The following is a 26,295-nucleotide window of genomic DNA, read 5'->3' as shown; positions in this document are numbered from 1 at the left end:
ATTGCTATGGCTGTAGTAAACTAAGTTTTAGAAAACAATCTTATAATTGGTCATTCATAATTATACACATGTGAATATTTTTTAAATAATTTGGCTGATAGCAGTCAGCTCCGGGATCAGCTCAAGAACACACTGTAGGTGACCAAGGGCAAAGGCTTACTCCAGTAATGATCCTGGTAATTAGCATTATTGAGCTCTTGCTAATCCAACAAGAGGCGTCCTGTTATTTCACCTCTATGTTCTTGAGAGGCCTCCCCAGTTTAGCACTAAGATTTATGCTCAGCCTATATCCAGGACTTACTTTACATATTTTGTATTAAATAAATAAGTATAACCTATGAAGAAAACCCAGGCAAGAGGCATTACAAATATTGACCAAAATCCTATGGCTATTAAATTTCAAACATTCACCCTTATTATAAATCCTGAATTATTTCATGGCCTCCTACAGGCATGTGTGTGTTTGATGGCCTGTGCTAAGCACACACTATGTAGACAGAAGTTACTTAGAAAATATTAGATGGACCTAGAAACAGAGACCATGACAACAAGTTAGCATTGTACATCAAGATATAATGTGTGTGTGTGTGTGTGTGTTTTTCCCCAAGGTACAGTGTCTATCGTAAGAGTGCTCAGAGTCTGGTCAATTTAGCAGACTCCTTCAGTTGAGGATGGAGATAAAGGGACCAAACCCATCTATGAGTAGCTCTAGTCAGGACTGGCAGGAGTATGTATATAATAAAGAACACTCACACACAATGCTACCCAGTGTCAAAAGCACACTCCCTCTGTCCTAGGTGTAACCTATACCATAGCTCACACACACTGGTCAGGACACATATTCAACACAGGGCACACACATGTTTCGTGGTAGGGTGTGACCACCTGTGGATAAAGTACCCTGTGGGTGGGGTCTCCTCTCAGAAGCTCATTCTCTTTTGGTTGGTGAGGAAGGGATGGGATCCAAGGTTAGCCACCCATATGTAAATGGGGTTCCAGAGAAGTAGAAAACCTTAGTACAGCAGTCCCATTCCGTTTGCTTCCTGCTTTCTTATTCAAACACTCGCCCCAAACGAGTCACAGAAATAAAAACTGTATGACAAAGCATTCTTTGGAAATAATTCAACTTCAACATTTATTTTAAAATTGTATTGAATTGTACCGGGAGGGAATCTGTTAGTTAAGCCAGATAGACTGATTTTTTTTTTCTTTTCTAAGAGTGTGGTAACATTTATTATTTCCTCTCTGTGTGGGAGCTTGATTAAAACTAGAAAATGAAATATATCCCATGGTGTAATACATTTAGAAAGAGGTGGCTTAGACTTGAAAAAAAATCCTAAGGAACTGATTAGAATATTCTATTATATAGCTTATTTAACAGATTTTTTCTTTAAAAGCTGCATTTTGGATAGAGAGATGATTTTTTTTTAAGGCCATCCAACCCATTGTCTACTACACAGCAGACCTTCCTTCCAGAGGGCTTGCTTCTGGCTTCTATGCATAAGATGTGTGATGTTCATTTTAAAATTACTAGTAGAGCCTGCTATTGACCATCTAATTATGCCGAGTTCCATTTATAAACATAGCTAACCACTAAGTTTATGGAGACTTTTTGTGCTGCTTTAATAGGATATTGATCGAGAGCATAGTTTGAGTGGCCTGCCATTGAATTGTGTAATGCCAAACAAAGGCAAGGTCACAGTGACGGTCCATGCTGGGGCTGCAGTGGACTTTTTATCATCGTCTTTTTGTTTCTTCCTTTAATGTTGAAGTCCAAATGGTTTCTTGCTTAAGAGTATAAATTGTATAAAAAAAATTAATTTGTGTACCATGGTCATTGTTGCTGTGTGTGTTAACACACAGAGGAGAGAGCTAGCAGCTGCCTGCTCAGACTAGGAAGTTTTTAAGTCATCCTCCTCCAATCAAGGTAGAGAGAACTGCCACTATTTAAGTGGTAACCCTCAAAAGATGGGGCACCCGGGACTTCTCATCTGAGGCCCTCTTTTTCATTAGTCTTTCTAGGTAAGGACAATTTGTATTTTCAAGTTTGAGCTTATTCCTAACATCGTTTCAGTTTCTTACTGTGCCTCTTAGCTGAGTTAATTTTGTCCCAGAACTTCTGTACGTCAGGTTAGACTCGATTCATTGGTTCTTAAAAACTGCTGGCTTTGCAAACCTAAGTGCCTGGGTATGGGCTTTGGAAGCCATATCAAGGACTTGAAAAAAGAAGTTTAAAACCCAGCTGTATTCGGAACTCCCATGATGATGGCTGTGTGAGAATCTCAGCAGTGTACATTCCCAAGGCAGGAACCAGCCGCTAGGGTGCCACCTCATGCCAGGCTGAGGCACAGGCCCCGTTCCATTCACTGTCCCTCTCCATTGACAAACAACTCAGGAACCCCGAAGTCCATCGGGTAGCCAGGCTTTGTGGCAGAGCCAGGGCAATTCATCTGCTGGACTTTAATAGATTCTGCAGCCATGTAGCAGGAACCAGAGCATAGGCTGAGTAGCTGAGAGTGGTTTTCACACCCAAAGACTCTAAGGCCAGCCACAGTGTACTGAGAATCCTGGCTTTGCAGAATTCCAGGGCCGTGAAGTCATCCCGAGCCACGAAGTTTACTTAACCCTTGCAGCCAGTTTGGGTGTACAAACCACACTGGCAATCAGAACAGGCCAGAGGAGACACACAATGGCCTGTGTGTGTATCTGTGGTTTTTACTCTTTCCCACTGAGGCCTTTAAGGTTTCAGAATCTCTCCAACAACTTCAAGGAAAACAGTCAGCACTTCAGAAGGAAATGAGCAGGAGTGGAGTTTGGGGCAGAACTTTTTGAGTTCCCACCAGGAGGGACATTTGGCAGCCTCGGAGCACGTACTTTGAGGAAACGTTGGCACAAAATAAACAAGAGTGGGTTTGACAGAGAGCCCTTGAAGCAGCTACATTCAGCAGCCAGCAGAATGGGCTCTCCTTGGCAGCTCATGGGAGGGGCCTATCTGGAAATGCCTGTAGAGGGCTTTGTGTAATAAAGCACCATCTCAACAGATGGCTCCTGTCTCCTCCTTCACGGGATTATGCTAAAACAACCTCAGTGATTCGGAACTACAGTCATTCCTGGGAGCCTCTCCCCTGTACTGAATTCTTCTTTTTCTCTGGCCCAGCGTGCAGAGGTCTGTGTTTTCTCCCTCTCGTGGAACAAGGTAATAAATAACTAGAAGTGCTTTCAGATGGTCCTGCCACGTGTGGAGACGGGCCACAGAACAAATCCGTACTCTCAGTCCAGCGTTTCTGCTGCTACAGTTCACAAACATTAGACGATAACGGCAAAAATTAAAGGGTGTTAGCGGGACGGAGGCGAGGGTGAGGGAGTTCGTGGCCTCCTGCAGCTCTCTGGGGCATAGGAATCCCGAGTCCAGCAGTTCCTAGCATCTGATCCCAGCATTTATTATCAAGCAGCCTGGCTGTCTAGTCTAACTCTCACCTAGGAAATTGTGAGGCTGAGTTTCTCTGTCATTGCCACCTTGGAGGTGGCATTATCCCAGGCAACAACATCAGCATAGTTACTTCAGTGACTCTTCATTTGCAAATACTGAAATAGCGTTCCCTACTCTACCACAGTTAGAACCTCACTGGAATCCCAGGGGAAGTAAATATTTTTACTATCTCATGTAGAAGGCTAACACTATGTATCTGGTAAGAGAAACAATTTAAGGCAAGGGTATCATTTCTGAGTAATATGAACTCTCCATGTTGTATGAGGTCACAACTAGCTGTGATCGTGGTGAGGTTGAAGAACAGGCCAGGCTGGGACACCAAGGAACAAATTCAGAGGGATTAAGGAAATCTCACATTAGAGTCAGTAAAATACCTACATGAGAGGCAAAACATCAGAGAGCGATCCAAGAGATAGGTGTGTGTGTGTGTGTGTGTGTGTGTGTGTGTAGTTTGAATAGGCACAGTGCTTCCATGGCTGTAAGATGACCCTGTTTGATATATAATCGTACACATGTGCCCTTACACATTTGTGGAGACACTTAGAACAAGTAACAGGAACAAAAGCACAAGAGAAAACCCTAATGCAAACTATGGAGATTAATTAATAATTGTGGGTCAATACTGGCTCACCAACAGTAAGAACTGTAGCATACTGCCCACAGTTGTTAATAAATGGGGAATGGTTAGAGATGGGGCATACGAGACGCTGTGTTTTGCTATCTGAAAATTATAAACCTAAAGAACTGCTCTAATATATGACTTGTTTTCCAGGACTGTTGATGTGGCTAATTGGTATGTTGAGAACTGAGTTCGATAGACAGCACCATCAGAATTAAAAACATCAAGTCTACTAATTGAAAACAAAAATCACACTGAAAATGAATCTAGGGGAAATACAATTGTGCATTTTACATTTTAGCAATCCTTCCAAAAATGTATTATAAAGATACATCACCCCACAAAGAAATGAACAACCCACAAAGCCTAGAGCCCACTGGTCTATTTTACTGTATGAGAGACTTATGGAAGTAAGCACAGCAATGGCTGGCAAAGGCAAGCCTCTCAATGCCTTTGAGTACTACAGCGTCCTTCATCTCTGAAAAGGGGCACTTCACAGGAGCCCAGCCACAGGAGTGCCAAGTGAAGCAATGCTCACACGTCTAGCACAAAGTACAAGATGTACGCTTGGTAACTCCTCACTCACGTAATTTTTTAATATTCATATTGAACCTGCAAGGCAAACACCCTGGGTCTTAGTCATACATTGCCACTTAACTTATTTCTGTTTCAAGGATGCAGAATGTTCCTCATCCCTATTTATCTGCAATAAGTTCCCATACAGTCCTAGAACAGAGGATTAGCTCTCACAGGAAGAGAAGGGGCAACACAGTTCTGTGAGGCCTGGACATGGACTCAACTTCTTTATGCAGTTTGGGTGGTATGCTTTGCTGGGTAATTTTTGTCAACCTAACACAAACTATGAAGCTATGAAGCAATGAAACCATCAGACTGGCCTGTGAGCAGTTCTGTAGGGCATTTTATTGATTAATGATTGGTGTGGGTAGTATCATGCCCTCCATGAGAGGTATCAATCACTCCTGGGTAAGTATTCCTGGATTGTCTAAGAAAGCAGGCTGAGCAAGTCAGTAAGCAGCGGTCCTCTGTGGTCTCTGCTTCAGTTCCTGCTTTGGTTTCCTCTGATGATAGAGAGTGACCTGTAAGCAAACAAACCCCTTCCTCTCTTAAGTGGTTTTTTGGTCAGTGTTTCATCACAGGAACAGAAACCTAACTAGGGTATATGCCTCTGAGAAAGGCTCTCAGGTGCAGGGACACCTAGTGAGAATCCCTATCGCAGTAGTCAAGGCAATCTATAAAATAAACCTCGACAAACTTAGATTAAAGATCTACAAGGAAGAGAGGGGTCTCTGGCGTGTAGTTGACCGGTTTGGCCTGAAGCCATGGTTTAGCTGATGCAGCCCGGTCCTGCTCTTACCAAACAGTTGCTGTCAGCGCAAGGCCATGTGTGAGTGAGTCCTGGAGTGATGGCACAGCAGTGTGCAGAATCGGGAAGCATTGAGAAGCTGAAGGATGCTCGCAATGCCAGGCCTTTGCTAACCAGCCCCTGACGCAGGCACAGGAAACAATCCAAGACACTGCAATCTTAGCCCCAAGGGCAGGCATGCCTTCTGGCAGTCTTGAGGGAACATGTAGAATTCACTTGGCAATCATGCTGCCTTAGACTGAGTGGAGGTCTAATCAATCTTGGATATAAGACCTGAAAGGAAAATGAGGGAAGGGAGGAAGGGCAAGAGGCCGGGATGGTTCTGAGATGTCTGGCCTCTTACAACCCCCAGACCTTGGAACTCTGCTGGTAATGAAGACTAATGCAAGCATTTGAGTGGCCAAGGCAGAACGAAACGGACCAGAGCTCTAATCTTAGAGTAAAAAGGATTTCTTTTTTAATCAAGGCTATGCTTGGATCTCAATAAAGCCTCAATAAATATACTTCCCTCTAATGCCTCTTTGACTGATACACTTTGATAAGACATACTCTTTATATGCTATTATTAGTAAGCTAATAAGAAAAATATAGAATATTGATTACCTTCAGTACATAGGCATTGCTATCTGTCTATGTCCAGTAGCTGGCTAATCCACCATGCACTAACCAGGGAGGCACATGTTCTCCTGTTCAATAAAGTCATCTAGTCCCCCCTTAGCTAGTACTTTGGGACACCCTTCAGAATACAGCCAAATTATCCCCACTGCAGGCTATCACCTGCTACTCCTAATGCTTCTCCATGAGGATTCTGCCACTACTACCCAGGACTACCTCACCATCAACGGCAGCCTCCCTGAATGTCAGAATTCTAATGTGCATAGTTGTCTTCCCACCACTTAACCTGCGTGGTCTTAAACAGAAGATTTTCTCAAACTCCCCTGAGTTAGCCTCAGCGTGTAGATTGTGCAACTTAGAGTACAGCTGAGACACACCAAGCATCAACATCAACAAATGATGCTCCTTCCCCCAAGGCCTAGCCCAGTGCTTAGCAAATGGTAAATATTAAAGAACACCTGGATTTTCCTCTAGTTCCATATCGTATTTTTTGGACGCTAAAGATTCTTCTAGCCTGTGATGAATAAAACAAGGGCTGAAAGAGTTCAGGCTTGGAAGATCAGGCTGGCTTGCCTTTTGTGGCATCTCACTGCCCATTGGTTTACTCAGGCATCCTCACAAGCCTATAACACATACAATAGGAGCTACAAATTCCATTTCATTCTGTAAAGAACTTGACACTGCTTGAAAGTCATGTTTAACAATATAAATTTACCTACCTTTCATAAAAGCATTAAATTTTTATATTTGGTGTTTAATTTCACTTTTAAATTGAGACTAAGAAGAGGTGGTCACTGTAGGACTGCTTTTAAAACAGAGACATTCTGGAAGGAGGGCAACCGTGTGTATGAGTTGTGGGGGCTGTCGGGGAGAAGAGACAGAGAGACATAGACAGTTGGACTCCCATGCTTTTTGCACTGTTTGGGTTATGCCACAACAAACATACAATCAATGGGCCTTTGATCAACAGAACTGGGCGGTGGCATGAACTCTTCCATCACCACTGCAGTTGTTATCGACAAGCTGGTAATGACCATGCTGTAATGTGCCACTCATACTGAAAGCATTAGCATCGCTTAAAGGTCAGAAACCAAGTCTCTTAAATGCAGAATTCCTTAGAAACCAGAGGGAAGACTCAAGATCTTCTAAAGCCAAGTTTACACTATGTACCCAGGACTGTATGAAACATTCAGCATTGGTCCTTACTATAATGCCTCACATTAAAATTCTTAATTATACCTAGCCTAGAAATACTGGCTTTTAAACAAACTAGTTGGTATAGTTCTTCTGCGGAGAGCAGAAAGGGTACTGTGAAAGTGTTAAAGCCCTATGAGAAGGAACACACACTGAAGGCAAATTTGGACCGAATTAGAGCAAAACTATACTTACTTTGTGACACTCTTACTAGCTCAGTCACACTGAAAACACCTGATGTGACAAAGCTGTCCTGGAAGCCCAAATGTCCTGTGGAAACAAAAACAGAAGAAAGCCAACTGTCACAAACAGAAAAATGCAAAACAACACACGTATAAATACTCATTGAGCTACGATCGAGCATGTGAGGCCTAAGAGCTACAATGGAGCACGTGAGGCCTAAGCCCCCACCCGGTTCCCTCCGTGCCACTGTTGGGGGGTGGAGTCTAGTCATTTGGGAACAGACATAGCTTTTGGGTTGGATCTGGAGGCTGTGGAGAAGCTTTGATGTAACAACTGGGTGATTTTTTTTTTTTGAGATGCTTAAAAAATTCAATAGGAAGTCTGAAACAAAAGACAATGAAAATGAAAGAGAGAAGAGGAGAGGAGAAGAGAAGAGAAGAGAAGAGAAGAGAAGAGAAGAGAAGAGAAGAGAAGAGAAGAGAAGAGAAGAGAAGAGAAGAGAAGAGAAGGTGTAGACCCTGACTCCCTGGAAATCAATCAGAATATCCCAGACCCATAATGCTTTGAAACATTCACCACAGAAATGTCTGGTCAGGTTTAGTCACTTGTCCATTTAAATCTAATGACCTTTGAAGACACCTCCTGCTTTTCTAGAGATCCTACAGAGGAAACTTTGGGAAAAGTCAAACAGGAAATACAAATTCAGTTTTTGAAATATGGAAACAAATTATTTTGTATACAAACGCAAAATTGTATTTGTTTAAAGTAGTTTTTGTGTTGGTTGATTTTTTATGAAATATATAAATAGTTCAAAGTTGTTTCATCTTTGAATTTTATGTTTGCTTCATTCTAGCTTGATATAATGACTTTTCTCTAAAATATCTGATTTTGTATCTATGCAGAACCATTATACAACTTCACAATGTGCTCAGAAACCAGCTTACAAATGGCAAGGGATGTGCAGTCTTCTTGCATCTACAGCTTTGTTTCTGAGTATCCTACAAGGCATATTCTACTGGCAAGATTTGCCTGTAAAGCCAGTTTAATCTTTACCTGCTTTAAAGTGTGATGCACAGGGGCAAGTGTTAGCTGCAGAGTTTTTTTTAAAACAAACAAACAAATGAGTGAACAGACAAACTGTTCTTTGCAATATGACACATACCTTAAGACATTTGGTATGAGAAAAGGTAAATCTGAATGTACAGCAACCCATAAGTAAGATGTACATGCTTCATAGAATCTATAGTTCATTCATTGTTGAGGGACAGGAGACTGATGTGCATCAGAGTGTACACACCAGAAAGCTTACTAGATGCCACGTACAGCAATGTACAGAAGCAGCTCTGTTTTAGAGAACCATATGTTAGTCAGGGTCTCTATTCGTATACAAACTTTATGTCCAAGAAGCAAGATGGGAAGAAAGGGGTTTATTCAGCTTACACTTCTATACTGCTGTTCATCACCAAAGGAAGTCAGGATTGGAACTCACACAGGGCAGGAAGCAGGATCTGATGCAGAGGTCATGGAGGGATGTTACTTACTGGCTTGCTTCCCTGGCTTGCTCAACTTGCTCTCTTATAGAACCCAAGAGCACCAGAGCAGGGTTGGAACCACCCATAAGGGGCCCTGCCCCCTTGATCACTAATTGAGAAAATGCCCCACAGCTGAATCTCATGGAGGCATTTCCTCCACTGAAGTGCCTTTCTTGGTGATAACTTCAGCTTGTGTCAAGCTGACACACAAAACCAGCCAGTACTGACCATAAGCGGTCTATGAGTTCTTTTAATTTCAAAACAGTTTTGAATGAAGAAGGTTTTTTTTCTGAGTTTTAAATTTTTTAGTTAACTCTGATATAGCATACAATATCTGGTACTAAAAGTAGTTCTAAATATTAGGATATATTGCAAGAGTAACCTGCTGTTTAAAATGAAATGGCAAAGGTTCACCTTAAAAGTTCTTAAGGACTTTTACTTATCAAAGCAACCCAAAGTTGGTTGTATATCTAGGGGATCTTGTTTGGTAACTGCCAGAGGTACTGTCTCTTGGATTAAAGAACTGAGAAGCAAAATCTTTAACAAATAAGTAAAAAATTCCCTTAAAGAGGTCTTGTCAAAACAGATCATAACATTTCTATTTTACTGGGAACCATTAAGATTGCATTTATCCCACAGACCATAACAAAGGAAGTCCGGCCTCCATGCACATGAGTGTGGGCTACTTGCACACAACAGCTAGAAACTCAAAGCAGAGTGGAAAGTGCAGTTTTCAAGCATCTCTCTTTGTCCCATGAGTCACAGGCTGACACTTGCTCTAATACCAAACCCCAAAAGCCCGTACTTTAAGAAAAGACTACTAAGAATTTCTGAACAGAGTATATATATATATACCTTAATTCTGCCACCCCAAAGTGAGTCTATCCTGACAACTCGTTTTGGGGAAGTGCCACCTTTGTTGTCATTTTCTGAGCAAACGAATTTGTGGAAACTAGATTCACCCCTGGGAATTCTACACCTCAAAAAGTAGCTAGTGAATATCTGTGAATAAACAGAACCTTCCAACTGAGGATGCTCAAATCGCTTCCTTCTGCTAAGGTTCCCTCCTTGGTTCCAAATGTTTAAATTAAGCATCTACTGGACATTTCTATCCAGATGTCTCTTAGGGTAGCCTCAGATCCAATACATCCAAAGTATTCATCTTTCTATGTTGTGGTGGCATCCTTACTCTGGTGTTATACAATTACCTAATCCCATGCATCCACACATTGATTCAGCTTCTGGTCTACATTGTTCCACTATGCATGTCTCCACGTTCCCATGATCGAAGTGAGGGCATCCCCAGTTCTCACCACCGTGACAGAGAGTCTTCAAACCATCTGTGGTCTACTATCCTTTTATTCATTTTGGTATCCATTCTCTTATCTGAAGGAAGAACCTGCTCAATGTCAGGCAGATCTGACCATTCTCTCTCTTAAGCCATATTTCCTGAGTGGCTAGCACGTGCCAGGTGCTGTGGTAGATCTGTGGTCCCTAATTTCTGAGAGTCTGCAGTTGAGCCATAGAGACAGCTATAACCATTCAACATAGATTAGTTAGACAAAAAGCACAAGCAGTCTAAGTGACAGGAAGAGAACTCATAGCAAGTGCATTAGGAAGGTCGGTGAGGGAAAAATCTTTCCTAAGAGATGCTGTCTGAAACATATTGAGAAGACAACTGGGACAGAAAGCAGATGAGCTCTTTGGCAGATGAGCAAAGGCTTTGAGGTAGGAGGGCGGCAGATGCAGAAGATGCTGAGATACATCTGGTGTATTCAGCACACACTGGCCTATCAGAATCCTTGCAAGAGTCCCCTATGCGTAGCACCAACTCCTCTTGTGGGTTTGTCTTCCTTCACCTGTCCCTCAGGTGATAGATACCTCTACCTCCTAGAGCCATCTGTACCAAAGTCTGCCCTAACTGACCTCACTTCTGGAAGGACTCCTTTCTCTGTTTTCAACACTGACCCGATGTGCTGTGCATAGCTCTAACACGGTAGCTGGCACACAGGATGGCGAGCTCCCTGTTGAGCCTGCCCCCTTTGGAGCTGGCAGAGTCTATTCTGTGTCATTGTTGCTCCGGCTTGAGGGAGGATACTTGGCAAACATGAAGTACTCCAGAGAGACCCTGAGTGAGCAGAACCCAAATCAGCCTTGGGTTTTTTTTGTTTTTTTTTTTGAATAAAAGCAGTTACAGAATGTGTTTGTTTCTCAAATGTTTTGTAATAAGGCCGAAATAAACCAAGCCCTAGAAACTAAATCATCCAAAGAAAGCCAAGCCATCCACATTTATTCCCTCCAAGTTGAACAGGACCAGCACAGGAAAAAAAAAATCCACGTGACTTCTGGTGGAGCCAGTACCATTAGTCTCTCTGCTAAGAAATGCCTGGGTATGTGTTATGATTTTCACTCTGGTCCGGTGTCTGGGACAGCAAACAAAAAGTAGAGTCAAAGAGTGGACTTGTTCAATGGACACTGACACCTGGCCCCAAGAAATCCCCATTTTAGACTTAAACAAGGATCATGATGGCTGAGAACATCACTGCAAAGATAATTCACCCTTCTATCAGCAGCCTCTGTCTCCGGGTGTGAAGGCATGCCTCAAAGTTAGACCATGAAAACAAAGAGCGTTGAATATTTCACGAGCTCTCTCGTGGTGGTAGCAGCCCTTCCCAGCAAAACTGAATTATCAGATGGATTTTATTTATAATTTGTCCCTGACTGACATAAAGATTGGGCAAATGCCATTAGGTTACAGTGGTAAGACAGGACACCTCAGAAATGATGGAAGAAGTGAGATAGATGGTGGGCATAGTTATGACACAGCCCGAGAAGCTTAATCTTTCATTCTCACGCACTCTGAGCCATAGAGATCACTTGTAAGGAAATGATGCTAATGGGGCTACTCAGCTTTCTTGCAAGACGAAGAAGAGGTAGAGACAGAACACAAAGTTAAGTCTCAATGGTTTGAAATCCAGATGCTATTAATATTAAAGATCTCTGTAAACTCTGGAACTAAGTTCAGTAAACTCTGGAAAGACTTGGAGGTTTCCATTTTGAACAGGGCCGGTTAGGAACAACTGGAGAACACAGACTGTCAGGAACGCCTGAGATGCATGCAGCAGTAGCTCAGTGATCTGGCTCCAAGTTCTGAACTGAGTTCAGAACTATATAGGAGACTCCAATAGGAGCAAGTCTCTTTCTTTTTACATATGATGGCTTCTGTACTTCTTCCTGTACTTCTATTCAGTGACTTCTCAAGTAGAACATAGGTTTCATATACCTGGGAGTCAGCCATTCTCAGTGTGAGGGGAGGAACCTTTTTTGAGAGGCTGAATTTAAAGAGAAATTCTTTCATGAATTCTTAGAAGCGGTAGTTCTTTTACCTCAATAATGTTAGCAATTATTTCAGAAAATACCATTCTCTGGAAACCACATCTCATTTTATGAGAGGACTGAACATCTACCTACCTTTGAATGGTAAGGCAGAGCAGGAAAAGCTAGATTTGCTGAGATGTGGCAACCCTGCTGAACTGCCTAGAACTTGGGGAAGAGAGCCTCATTGTGAGGGCTGGCCATCAGAGAAAGCTGACTATCTCCACACAGGGAAGTCTGTGTCCAAGGAGGATGCAGTCAAGCCTGTCTATGAAACTAGGTGTTTCTCAGGTTCAGATATCAAGGCCCTCCCTGTCCTGAATTATTAGATCTCCTCTGGTTATGGATGTAAGTCGACTGCAGTGCACAGACAACTTCATTAGATGATGATTTCCATATTTTCCTCTTAGTAATTGAGTCTCCATTAGTAAATCACAGGCTGAGAAAGGAGCCTTTCTGGGCCCTGTTCCCCAGCCTCTGAGAAGGAAGAGGATCCCTTATTTTCACCTTATCTTTACTCCAGCTGGAGTCTGGGTGTCTTGGGATGTGCAGCCACTGTACTAGCTTTTCAGAGGCCACTAGTTCTGTAAGGAAACCTCCTCACTGGGGTTCACTTCCTCCTTCTGATCGCGTACCAAGCCTCTAAGCACTTGTGGGATACATCTATATGTATTTCATATGTGTTCAATAAATAAGAGAAAGTGAAACCTGACTTTGGCCAAAAGGGAAAAAATCAATAAGGTGAAGTTATAAAGGATTTCTATTCCACTTGTCTTATGCCACTAGCCTCCCACTTCATTGACATCATCTCTGACCTCTGTCAATAAACCAGAAGGTCATTGTTGTGGCTCACGACTTAGATTGTCAGAGGGCCTGGCACAATCCCCTTCTATCTATGCCCTATTTGTTCAATGACTTAGATGACTTTACTTAGTGGGCTTCTATTGCAGCATGTAAATTACTATGTTATTATTGACATAACAATAGCTATGTCTGTACTCAATTTGTGTATCTCAGAAAACTGGTCTTTATGGAGTTAAATGGAGGTGTTTACTTCTATGGATTCATATAAGGCCAAATTCTAACTTTAGCATAATTTATATTATGACTTATATTTTATATGATAAGTTGTATAACTAAATTATTTGCCATTCATTGGAGAATTTTGTGATATTTCTGGTTTCTGGAACAATTCCTTATATTAAAAATATGAAGAATCACATACCTATTTGTAAAGACACAGAAATGATATAACACATTATTTTCCATTGAAAGCAGCCTAGTTGAAACAAGCCAAAGCAATTTCTTTTTGCTATAGTAATTTTGTGTGTACCCAAGCCATAACTACTGACTTTTTCCTTCTGAATTTGAAGTATCAGAAATTAGGACTCACAGACCAGTTCCAGGCTGTAAACATCTGCTCTTCCAGCAATGTTCTTCTGACTTTTGTCATATGGGGTGATTGCACTTGGACATGAACGTTTAGATTTACCACATCCCCTGGACTTTTCTACCATACACACAGCTCAGAGGCTGGAAGGCCTTGTAGGCATATGTATTTGTGATGCCTGCTAAGTGTCAACTTCTTATTTGATTACTAGCATAGTGGAGGAAGGACAGTGTATGACAGTCAGGTTCCATCTAATAAAAGCCACCATTAATTCGTGATTTGGGAATATACATTTAGAGTCCTTAGCTGCATGTTTAAAGCCTCTTAGAGAATCCCCTTTAGGCATTAGTATCCAATATGACCCAAACATACATTTTTTGTTGTGGGTGAAAACACCTTGCTACTCTCTGGTGTGTTCTTTTCTCCATACTAGGACTCCTATCAATGTTCACCAAAATATGTTCTGAAGAACATCCCCTTAAAATGTACTAGTAAAAATAAAAGCAATGACCAAATATCTATAAACCAAAAGATTGCCCAGAAACCTGAGGGTGGAAAACACTATTAACTTCACAAGGAACATTTGCAACCTAACGTCTCCATTTATTCTTCTTCTTCTTTTTTTTTAAGTCTCCATTTCTGCAATCAACATCCTTCCTGAGCTTTAGCTTACGATTTTCCAGGAGTTTGGCAGGGGTGGGATTTATTTGGGGCAGATGTTTTTGTCTTAAGTGCATGGTACACACCACTCCTCCCCATCTCTTCCTCACATGGGTCATGTGCCAAGGGGAACCTGGAACCTGACTGACTGCCATTACTGCAGGACTGAAGGATACTCTATATTTTGCAACCACCTTACTGTGTCTACATTAGGAAAATGGCTTCAGCAAGCCCCAGGTATTACAAAGCATGTGTCCTCCATGAAGAATATTTCTGTAGTCTCTCTGTGGGTAGTACCAATTTTATCAAAAGTATAATCTGTCTAGTATTGGCTATGTTTGGTACTTTGTTGGAGACTAATTTTAAGACATCTAATTCCTATTGCAACTGTGTGGTTGGCAATATTATGATTTTTTTAGTTGGATATTTTATTCATTTAATATTATGATTTTTTTTATAGAGAATTAAAAGCTGAAAATTTGAGATATTCAGAGATCTTCCTAAGATTTTTCAGATGGTGGGAGAATCGGATAAGAATGTGTATTGTTAATTTTCTCTACATAATATTTTAATCTATCCCAGGTAAATATCAGAAGCACTTAATAAACTAAATTTGATGGGCTGACAATTTCAGATAGAGCTTATTGTCTGAATTAAAGAACTATATTTATTAGCAAAACATCTAAAATTCAGAGTTATTTTTTAACTTTTTGATATGTTTGTGAATATTTGAGGCACGACTTATGGACAAACCTAGAAACAGAAGGAAACAGCCAGGCCAAGTGGAGTGACCAACACTATGGTTTGACTAAGATATTTAGATTAATAAAAGTCAAGTGCTTTTTAAACAATCTATTATGTGTTTTTCCCCTTGAATTTCCAAACACCTCAATTTTGCCCTTTTTTAAAGGCAGAATAAATCTCTCTCTTCTATCCTGCTATCCATTCCAGGCTGAAAACACTCCTATTCATTGTTTGTTTGTTTTTATGATAGTAAATTAACTTCCCTGTCTTCCCTAAACATTTAGACCACAACATAAATGAATGCTTTGCAGGTGAAGACTTGTTAAAGAATGGAGAAATATTAACTTTTGGGATTATGTTTTCAAATATTCCATTGAAATATAAACAAATGGAACAAGTCACATCAACTAAGTTAAACCACTATCATTAGCATAGAGCAAGCAATAGTTTATACATTTGATTTTTTAAAAAATTAATTTTGATGGGTTTCGGTTTATTTTGAGATTAACCTACTTTTGAAGTAAAAGGGGGATTTGGACCAAACTTACTGCTTTCCTGTTCTAAATCAAAACTGCACACACATGGACAGTAACAACTGGTAATTGACAAATGGCTGGAACTATTTGTAATAACTTGAGCCTCTACTACGAACCCTTGCATATATTAGGGGAAAATAAGGAAATTTATTCCCTGAATACATCCGAAACTGATTATCTTAAATGAAACAGACATGGAACTGGATCACCCCAGGGCTACCCTGGTTCATGAGTATAAAACAGCAGAAAACCTTCATGGCCCATCACCCTGCCTCTCCTTTTTGGGTCTAATTCATGTGGCTCTGAAACCATTAACGGAGCTCAGCTTGCTAAACCAGCGTAAGACACAGGCAATGACAGGGATAGACGGTGACCAGCAGCTACGTGCCAATTTTAAGACATTCAAAACTGATTTTGGTTCACTAAGCATGTATAGAAAATCATTGATGAACTGAAGCAGTACATTGTTAAAAAATGCTTTCAATTACGTTTCCAAGGCCACAGAGAAAAATAATCTAAAGAGATATTTAAAACTTAGGGATATGTAGTTTTCCAAATACTATAACATCAGCTGATACTTAAGATCACAAAGAGCTTCCTCTGTCTATGCACTTTGCTTTGTACAATTCTTGCAAGAATTACACTATCACTAATGTCATAATTTGTGGTGTTTACTCAATCATAGAGTCTATATTACATATTTCTGCCTGAACCATTGCAGGTTACAAATCATGCAGGCCATGATACATTGAATTTGCTGGCCTAGCACAAACACAAAGTATTTTAGAGGTACTAGATAACTCCTTGTGAAATATAACAGAATGAATTAGACTGTTCAGGCCACACCGGGTAAGTACAATGAAGGAACACTTTTTAAGACTTTAAAGTCATGTAATACAATTCTAGGCTGGATTCTTCTTGTTAAAGGGAAGTAGCATGGGAGTGATTGGGAGAGAAAAGGGCCAATATTTGACAACAGAAATCAGCATAACCTTTTAACTGCAGCAGCCATGGGTGACTGCCCTTCAACCTTGGAAGATTATGTGGGATTTCAATGACAACAGCTGGAAGTGAGCATGTGTGAATAGAGCACAGATCTGAGGCCCACGACAAAGGGCCAGCACAATCTGGGCCCAGATCACAGTGCTGATTAGAAATTGTTTCCTGGTCCTGGCTTAATAGAGTGTGTGATCAAGAAAGTTGGGAAGGTTTTTTTTTTTTGTTTCTTTCTTTCTTTCTTTTTCTTTTTTTGCAGGTTTTCTTAACTTTTTTTTTTTTCTAAGCAAGGAATCATGGATGGATTTCTTCATCCCCCATTTTCTTTCCCAGCTGTTTAATTCAGATTCTCATATAAAACAGGATCACAAAGACATGGTAAAGCTTTTTTTTCTTGCATATTGCTTTTCAAAGACAACAAAACTTTAACTTTAATAATGAATGCTCTGCTTGAATGTTTAAAGAATCTCTACCATTGGGAACCATCACAGAGAGTCGTGCACGAGCGCATTCACACACACAATGGCAGGGATTGTGGATGAATTGGGGGAGAAATTAGAAACTATGACTCGCTCAGCGTTCTCTGTCACCTAAACAGTGTAGCACACACCCCATATCCTTATTCGGTGCACACGAACACCATCTACCGGTACCCTCTTTTTCTTGCCATGTAAACTCCTGCTGCTGTGTAAGTATTTCATGATCTCACCCTTTTCTTTACCTTTCTTCATGAATCTGTTAGCAATTTTAAGTCTGTGGACGTGTTCACCTGTGTCACAGGCCTATGAAAAGATGAATTACAAAGATGCTAACCTAATCTGTCTGATACAGGGATGGTGGCTCAGAGATATGCTCATTTAAGTTCACAAAACCTTCATGTTGTGTGCTGAAACACACACATGCTGACGCACACACATGCTGACCCACACTCATGCTGACCCACACACATGCTGACCCACACACATACTGATGTGCACACATTCCGAAACACACACATGCTGACACACACATATGCTGACACCCACACATGCTGACATACACACATGCTGAAGCACACTCATGCTGACGCACACACATGCTGACACAGGTGCACTCTCACTCCTCAGTGCTCTGACACCACCAAAATGATGCCACCTGATGGCTGAAAGGACACGGTATTATGACTTATGCTGCTTTGGTTTTACAATGCACTCCATCTTAACCTTCCTCCACTCTGGATTTTGCTGATCACTCTTGTTACAATATCAAATTGGCAATTTCTTAGCTTTAGTAGAGGTGGCCTTGCTAATATGCAAATAATAACCTGTGTCTGGCAAAACCTACCTGGCTGAGTGGTGAGGAACAAACGGGAGCTGATGGCTTGGTCTTCCAAGTCACACTTGGGGCATCTGCCCACACCCTTCTCTAGCAACTGTAGATGGTGGCACTGCCTTCCAACTCAGGCATGGGCCATCTGCCCACATCCCTCTATAGCAACTGTACATGTTCTTCCAAAGGAGTCATGGGACAGAGTGTTTTTCAGAACAGACCGAATCCATTTACTGTTTCGAATTTCTATAAACAGAGTATTAAGGAATTCAATCCCCAGAGCAACTATATGGGTGTTGGCCTTAGTTTCACGGGAGTGTCTGCCAAACTCGCATATTTGTAGAACTATTGGTTTATGTTGTCCTTTGCAGCTCTCAGAGAAGGAAGAACCACTGCGTGTGATCTTAGTTCACTTTAGGACTGGGTCTTGCTGGTGACAGGTACACATGATAAATGTTCCAGAAGGCTGACCTAATTTCCGTTGAAGAGAGTGTTTTGCTAAGAACATTCCCTCAAAGTGTCAGCTTGCAGCAGAGTCCCAAACCTGCCAGTGTCTGCTACCATCGCTTGTGAAACTTAAAGTGAAGTTGGTTTTGATGTGTTTAGCAACCTTCTCCAGTATTAACTTTCAATGTATACATGTTTTAAGCCTAATTTCAGATGTGCAATCATCCAACATGCTACCTATGATAGTTCTTAGTTCTTTGGGAGTATCTTTTCTTGTATAAAAGCATCTATAGGCCAAAAATGTTCACTTACTTTGTCATTCAAAAATTATGTTTGCAAGGTATTATTTATACATAGTCAAGACGGAGCTGAAGCGTGGATGTAAGAGTCCTAGATGACACGTTTAAGCTCTGATTTCCTCATCTGTAAAATGGCACTAATGGTTGTATCTACCACAGAAGATTTGTTGTTAAGAGTGATGATCTCGTAAAGTATAAATGTTTAGCAAAGAACCTTGAATATAGACTATTACAGAGTAGCTCACATCATGAATCTTTTAGATTTTGTAATAGAAAAAAAAACAAGTTACTTCCGTCCTTTTGACATGGACATTAAATATTCACATATGAGCATAAGTGAAAACATTGATAGACTAATTTATTTGAGTAAATTTGGGGGTAAAATAAGATTATTTTCCAAAGTGAGTAACACAAAATTTGCTGAAAACAAACCTCCTGATATTTTTTTACTGGCTTGTTTCAAAATAAAAGGATTCTAAATTACTTTAAACAGGTACAATATAATCTTATTTAGTCATAAGTACATTACATATTTGTAACATTCAGTACCATTTATTTTTTAAATAGACATAGAGTGCATTTTTCTGACAGAAGACTAACTTTTTTTCATAAGAAAAAAAAAAACCCAACAACTTTCCCTTTCCTGGTTTCACTTTATTTTTTTAAGGTTCTGATTTCCTGAAAACTCCTGTTGAGATCTAAATGTGTCCATGCTGCTTGCAATAGAAAATGTGTATTTAGAAACTGATCTTTAAAATACTTTTCAAATAATATCCGTTTACATTTTTTTCAATGGGAAATGCTTGTGATGGTTTAAAATGGGTAGGATAAAAGCAATTATTATCATATTAAGTGAGGGAAAACTCACTTTTCTTGTTAGGGCCTCTACACTTCAGCTCCATACCTCAACATAAACAGGGAGCTGTCTGAAAGCCTCACCACAGACCGGGGTGGTGGTGGGGGGTCGGGGGGTGTCTTGATTCCTCACAGCTCAAAATCAATGCTAAAAGAGTTTGGCTTTGAGGCAGGGGGATGATCGACATGCTTCATTTCACTGACTTTGATCACTGAAGCACTCTGGGATGCAGGCGGTCTCCTTGATTTTAGGGAACAGAACCTTTGTTCTCACAAAATAGACTGAGTCTCTCTCAGACTCAGCTGGAAGATGCATGCTTACATTCTCAGCATTGCTGCACTGCTCTTCACCAGGGCAGTCAGTGGTTTGAAGGGCATGGTTTCCAGAGTGGAGAGGATGCTGTTCACTGCAGGATACAGCACCCCACCCCCACCCCCAACCCTCCACCCCACACAGTGGTCTTCAACACTGACTGCTGGAATTTCCTTAGGAAAACCAAAATGACCTCACATTTTAATGCACTTCTTCACCTCTCGTGGAGAAATGCCGCCTTCATCACGTATGTAATACTGAATAATTTTACATGGAACTATCAGATACATTGAATCTAATGCTCCAGTGCAACCTCTCAAAAGCCAGGCATTACAACTCTACAGCTGCTACAGACATATAAAATAATATGTAAAAATGGGAAGGATAGGAACATTCTGTTCTCTACTCATAGCACAAAGATGCAGTTGAAATAAGACTGAACCTAGGACCCAGATGACCCCATGTTCCTAGTGCTAAGAGAGGAGACTGCCACCATGGAAGTAGAGCAATCCTGACTACCACAGCTGCATGATGTCAAACAACCAACAAGTCCAACGATGGCCCAAGCTACCTGTTGGTGCAGCACTAGGGTAACTCCTCCACTTTCTCAATGTTTGCTGTCTCTGGTCATTCTCAGATTTTAGAGAATACCTGTCATTTTCCAAACAGTAAGAAGTAAGGGCAGATGCTCAGTGACAAGTTGCGTGAAGTCCTTCTGCCATAATTACAGTGGGCTGTCTCTATTGTAATTGAACACCATTGTTCATTTTCTGTCCCTAACCCAAGGAAATCCATAGATCACTACAATGCTGCAGAGTGGTCTCCGATGGGACAGGAACCCCTTGTATGTATGCACACATGCATGTGTAAGTGCATGTGTTTAACTTCATTCACATCCTAAAATACCATCACAGAAAAAGCATGTTCTAATCAGATGTAAACTGTCAAAGACACTTGAAATGTTGTTGGGCTACTATTGGCATTTATTTCTGCCTATAATCTTAGCAGCAGTGCTAGGAAGGACCCAAACTGTGGCTAACTCAAAGGTAGAACCCTTCTAGCCACAGCTGATGAAGGCAACATTATCTTGCAACTCATTTGTGCATAGGTTAGTAGGGTCCAGGACTAATTCCTGGGGTTCCAATTACCATCAAAAGTGTTAGAAGTCAAATGTGAGTTTTTTTTAAGGTACTTTAAATATTTTCCTAAGTTATTTTTTTGATAGAATAATTTGTTCATTCAATAGACACTTACCGATGCTATCCTATGAACCATACATAGGTTGTAAACTCAGAACATAAACCAATAAACTGTGTCACCCTCAGTCTAGTAACAACACCTTTTAAGGCAGACGCAATGAGGATCTTCTGATATTATTCCTACATGTAGGGTGTTTCAACTAGTTCAGAGGCATTGTTTGTTTGAGAAATTATCAGCCTCAAATCATAATTCCATGCACTGATTACTAGGGGCATATTTTTTATTGTATAGCGTATCTTTCCTTTATATAGTTATGGGTCTCACTCAGTTACCATCTTTGTGACCTGAAATAAGTGGACTGCACTTTCCTTAATCCAGTTAGAATGTTTGTTGCATCTCCTTTTGCTCTGGGTACTGTGGCAGGCATGAGGCTGTATATGCTGGACCTTCAGGTACTTGGTGTCTGGTGGGAGGGAGGCCATCTGGGACTGGGTACAGGGAAGGGTGCAGGGCTCTTGGGGAAGACACAGTTTATGAGAAGAACAGAGAGGGAAGGTTCGCTGGAGGCTCAGCGATGGCCTATATAGTGGACAAAGCCCTGAACAATTAGCCATATGAAGGTGGGAAGAGGTGACTCATCTCTTCATGTGTGCACAAGTGAAAAGAGATAGGTGGGGGCCTACATCTTCTGAGTGCTCTGAGCCTGATACTTATCTCTGCTTTGTCCTGTGCCATTTCCTCCTTCCTACAATAGTCTTGATTTTCAGTTAAAGCAACAGAGTACAGCCTTACAGTCTTCAGGCAAATAGCTCAAGGTCATTTAGACAGTGACTACCAAGCAGGAGTTCACTCAAGCAATTTACTCTCTACTATAGCACCATTCCCGAACTGTGCGCTAGGACACCAACTTCAGAGGCCTGGGCCTTGGAAATGAATCAGAAGGTGAAGCTACAGGCAGGATGACAATGCTCTCATCCCTGTCTACATGTCTGGTCTAGCCTACAGATAGTAGTTTGTTTGCTTTCCCATACCCGTGATTGTATTGTACTTCAACAGAAACTTTAGCCTTTTGGCCCAAGACAATTTTATCCTTCACCATACCCTGTAGGAAGGCTACTTCCTTCCCTTTAAAATCAGGAAACTTATAGTGTCTCACAATAGTCACCATCCCTCAAAACCACTTCTCCTTCTCTGTAAAGTTGCCCTATGACATACAGTTTTATCTATCCTTGTCACTACTCAATTTGCTGTTTTTCTTCTCAAATGCACAAGATCAAAGCTATGCCATCTTAGTAGCAAACACTGAGAGAGAACCATAGAAAGTGGGAACAAATTTTAAAAAATATTTTATTTGTTGTTTTGTCTATATTTGTTGTTTAGCATCAAAATGAGATTGGAAGAAAATGAGCTTTCTCATAAAGAAAATTGCCATGTGAATTTTCTTCCAGGCTAAAGTACTGGGGAGGTGTTTAGCAATGAATTACAGAAGATTGCTAAGAGCTGTGGCCTGGAAAGATGGCTCAGTCAGTAAGTCCATGCTGTGCAAGCAGAAGAGTGAGTCGGGAACCCCAGAGCCATGTGAAAAGTCAGAGTTGGAACAGGAGGATCCTCTGAACTTGAGGGCTAAATCTGGTCTTGCCAAATCGGTGATCTCCAGGCTCAATGACAGAGCTGGCCTCAGAAGAAACTGGACAATGACAGAGGAAGCCACCTAAAGTCAACCTCTGGCCTCCACATGCCTGGACATCCACTATTATGTGTGTACACAAATGTTCACACATGCTGCATGCATCTGTACACACACACACACACACACACACACACACACACACACATGCACAAAAGAGAGAGAAAGAGAAAGAAAGAGAGAGAGAGAGAGAGAGAGAGAGAGAGAGAGAGAGAGACAGAGACTCATTTGGACTTTGAAATTAAAATTAAATTGGGGAACAAAGAAACCTACCAATGCCCCTGGAGCCATATTGAATCACCATTTGCTCCAAGGGCTCTTGAAGGATGGCCACCTGTATATGAAAGATGACAGAAAACACAAATCTCTCCCATGTCCAGGTTTACCTATTTGAACATTCCTCACCACCCAAAGAGCACACCCTTTTATGCTGTATGTCCCCATATAGCAGGTGTATCATTACCAGTCATAAGATCTGTGAAGAGGGCAGATTACCACACAGAATGGGCAACACACAGTTGCTCATATCTTGGTGGCAATCCACCTCTAAGCAGAACCCTGAACCTTTCTCTTCTACTAGACAAACAAGATTTCCATGAGAGAGGTGGTCAGCCCAGGACAGTCTGCAGGCCTGGCACTGGGCACAAATTCACAGCTCATTTTCACTGATGTCTAAGGCCCTTGGAACAAGTAATATAATACGTTTGGGTCTCAAAATCTCTTATTCTATATACAGAGAGTGAAGATTGCCTGAATCAACACACAGACTCCAGCACTGCCTGGCAAAGGCTCCACCTCAAGTTTTGCTAATGCTCCTTCTGGGCACCTCTACTTCAACGGTAACTCAAAAGGGCTCTTGATAGAGAAGAGATGCTTTATTTTATAATACTGTACTTCTGTCCACTGCAGAAGCTCACAGAGTATTCAAGCATCAATAGTTCGGTGTACACAGTTTGCTAATTTGAAAAGAACTTCATACCTGTTTATGAAAACAGTTAGCAAACAAACCACTGATGTTACAATGTACACATATGTAGGTACATACATACATACACACGTACATACACACATACATATACACACACATCCACATACAGACACACAGCTTCTTTCAAAGTATCTTGGTGTGATTTTTGCATGGGTGACATTTGGTAAGATCTAAATAGAGTTTTTGATTGTCACAATTGTGTGGGCATTTGGGGTAGAGTTCCTGACATTTAGTCTCTAGGGGTTAGGGAAACTGCTAAATATCTGACAAGGCACTGGACAGTGACTCAGAACAAAACCCCCTCACAAAACACTATAGTGCTCAGAAACCCCAAGTTTCAACTCAACTTCAGCATAGTATATATTTATTAATTCATCCAATGAAACTTATCAAGGGCCTATAATTTAGCTGTGTCCTGTGCGAGCCAGAGCTACAGAGTGAAGATTGCATAGCTGCCTGCTGTGGTTTTCATAGGCTACTGCCCAGGAGGGGCCCCTTGTGTAGCAAGGGCTATGGAGCACAGAGGAGGAAGACCTGGAGAACACCAGAGAGGAGAACCTCAAGCCGATTCTTCAAAGGTGCTTAGGAAAGTCAGAGGTGCACAGCAATGGAGGGGAGGGGAGGGGAGGAAGAGAAGTGGGTAGGGGGAGAAGGAGAAGGAGGTGGAGAGGAGAAGGGGAGGAGGGGGAGGAAAGGAAACAATAAGAAAGTTAAAGACTCTGGTGCTCTCTCTGAACAGGAACACTATTGCCATGGCGTGTGTGGGGCTACTGCTCAGGAGTGTGCTGGCCACAAGACTTTGATGGCTCTCACCCACTCCTTTCTCTCCCCCATGTTGAATGGAAGGAGTGTCTCCTCTCCAGGCATTCTGATCAGGGGGAAAGCCTCCAGTGCACCACTTCATGGTTTGAGTTTGGTTAAAGTATTAATGAGTTTCTGACAAGCATTGCATTTGCAGTAACATTTGCAGGCTCAGCCCATTCTCATCCAGTGGTCTGTTCTCACCACAGCCTCTCACGCTGTCAGCAATAGACTTCGTAAAGCCTGATACCACACCTAGAGCAGCAAGACTGTGGCCACAGCCCAACACACCAAAGAGATTTCCCAAACACACACACACACACACACACACACACACACACACACACACACACACACACCTGATTTGCCATTTCACCTAAGATCCCTCTTAACAGAGAAAGTCCAATAGGATTTGGTTTGCAAACAATCTCTGTGATAGTAAAATTACCTAGACATTCTTAAGTGTTTGAAGCCAATGTCTTTAAAAACAGACTTCTACTATACTACAAAGAAAAGCAGTGATGGCTTCTACTTCATACAGTCATTTTATAAAATAGAAAATTAAGGGGAAAAAGTCCCATCCACCGAAATTTTACTTTTTAGTTTAATTTCACTCTTGAATTAATGCAAAATGTAACAGAAGCTTCCCATATAGTAACTTCTGGATGGATTTTTCCATCTTACTATTGAAAGTTATAGAAAGAAAGAGGGGGAAATCTGGGAACATGAAAAGACTCAATTTACTTTTAGATAAGTGAATTGGGGCAAGACAGCTCAACAGGCAAAGGTGCTTGTGGCCAAGCCCAAGGCCTCGAGTTCAATTTCCTGGAACTCACATAGTGGAGAGATAACTTGACTTCCATAAGTTGTCCTTGGGCATTATACCCGGTCCCACCAACCACATACACTAAATAAAGTGCTAAATTTGAAGGAGGGGATAAAGAATTGGCAATCCATAGGCCCTAATGCAGTGCTTTTAAATCAGCAATCTTTCCCCAATCCACTGTTCATACGGTTTCATGCTAAGCTGCATATTATTTAAAGATGTGCAGTCTTATGGGTCAGATAAACATAGCAAAGGCTTGGTCTGTCAGGAAAGTCAGCAAGGTGTGTATGTGTGTGTGTGTGTGTGTGTGTGTGTGTGTGTGTGTGTGTATGCATGTGTGTGCTGCTTCATGAAAAAACAAGATAGAAAAACTCTACAGGGTATTCCCAGAACTACTAAGCAGCTGGCCTCTATCCCTTTACAATCATGTAAATGGAAATGGTTTCGGAGCTTGTCCCTACAGGGCAGGCTGCTAAACAGTGGGGTGGATTTCTTTAGTCTTATTTAGAAATGAAACAAGAATTTACCCCAGCACTGATTCTCAGTCACTGCCTAACTGGGCCTGGGTCCATTTGGAAGGTAGTATAGAAGCATATATCCAGGACTTCAGAATTAATGTAGGAACACAGCAATGGCAAGGCAGGGTCGGCAGGGGGATGGCTGTCTAAAGACTCGCTATGTGCTTAGATCAGATCTGTGAGCAAGTCCCAGAGTCAATTACTGACTTCTTTGCTTCCTGAGAAATTGGAAGCAGCAAAGTTTAATTGATCTGTTTGAGTTCCTACAATTAATGAAGGCCAGGCTAGGCTGAACTCTTAACTGGTTCTAAGCCACGTTGACCCACCACCACCAC

At 41.4% G+C, this 26,295-nt stretch overlaps 1 protein-coding gene across 5 annotated transcripts in view; it reads right to left on the bottom strand.

Annotated features, from left to right (window-relative positions):
• Nfia (nuclear factor I A) overlaps nt 1-26,295 on the bottom strand; it is a 347,599-nt gene that overhangs the window by 110,834 nt on the left and 210,470 nt on the right. For all 5 annotated transcript variants that reach the window (XM_052176800.1, XM_052176801.1, XM_052176803.1 and 2 more), the window contains one exon: nt 7,498-7,572. In XM_052176800.1, the coding sequence (XP_052032760.1) occupies nt 7,498-7,572 (75 nt within the window). The remainder of the gene's footprint in view (nt 1-7,497; nt 7,573-26,295) is intronic.

Source organism: Apodemus sylvaticus, chromosome 3 (genome assembly GCF_947179515.1).
Source record: "Apodemus sylvaticus chromosome 3, mApoSyl1.1, whole genome shotgun sequence".
Lineage (NCBI taxonomy): Eukaryota > Metazoa > Chordata > Mammalia > Rodentia > Muridae > Apodemus > Apodemus sylvaticus.
The sequence above is the reverse complement of the archived record's forward strand: the minus strand, read 5'-3'. Positions and strand labels throughout refer to the sequence as shown.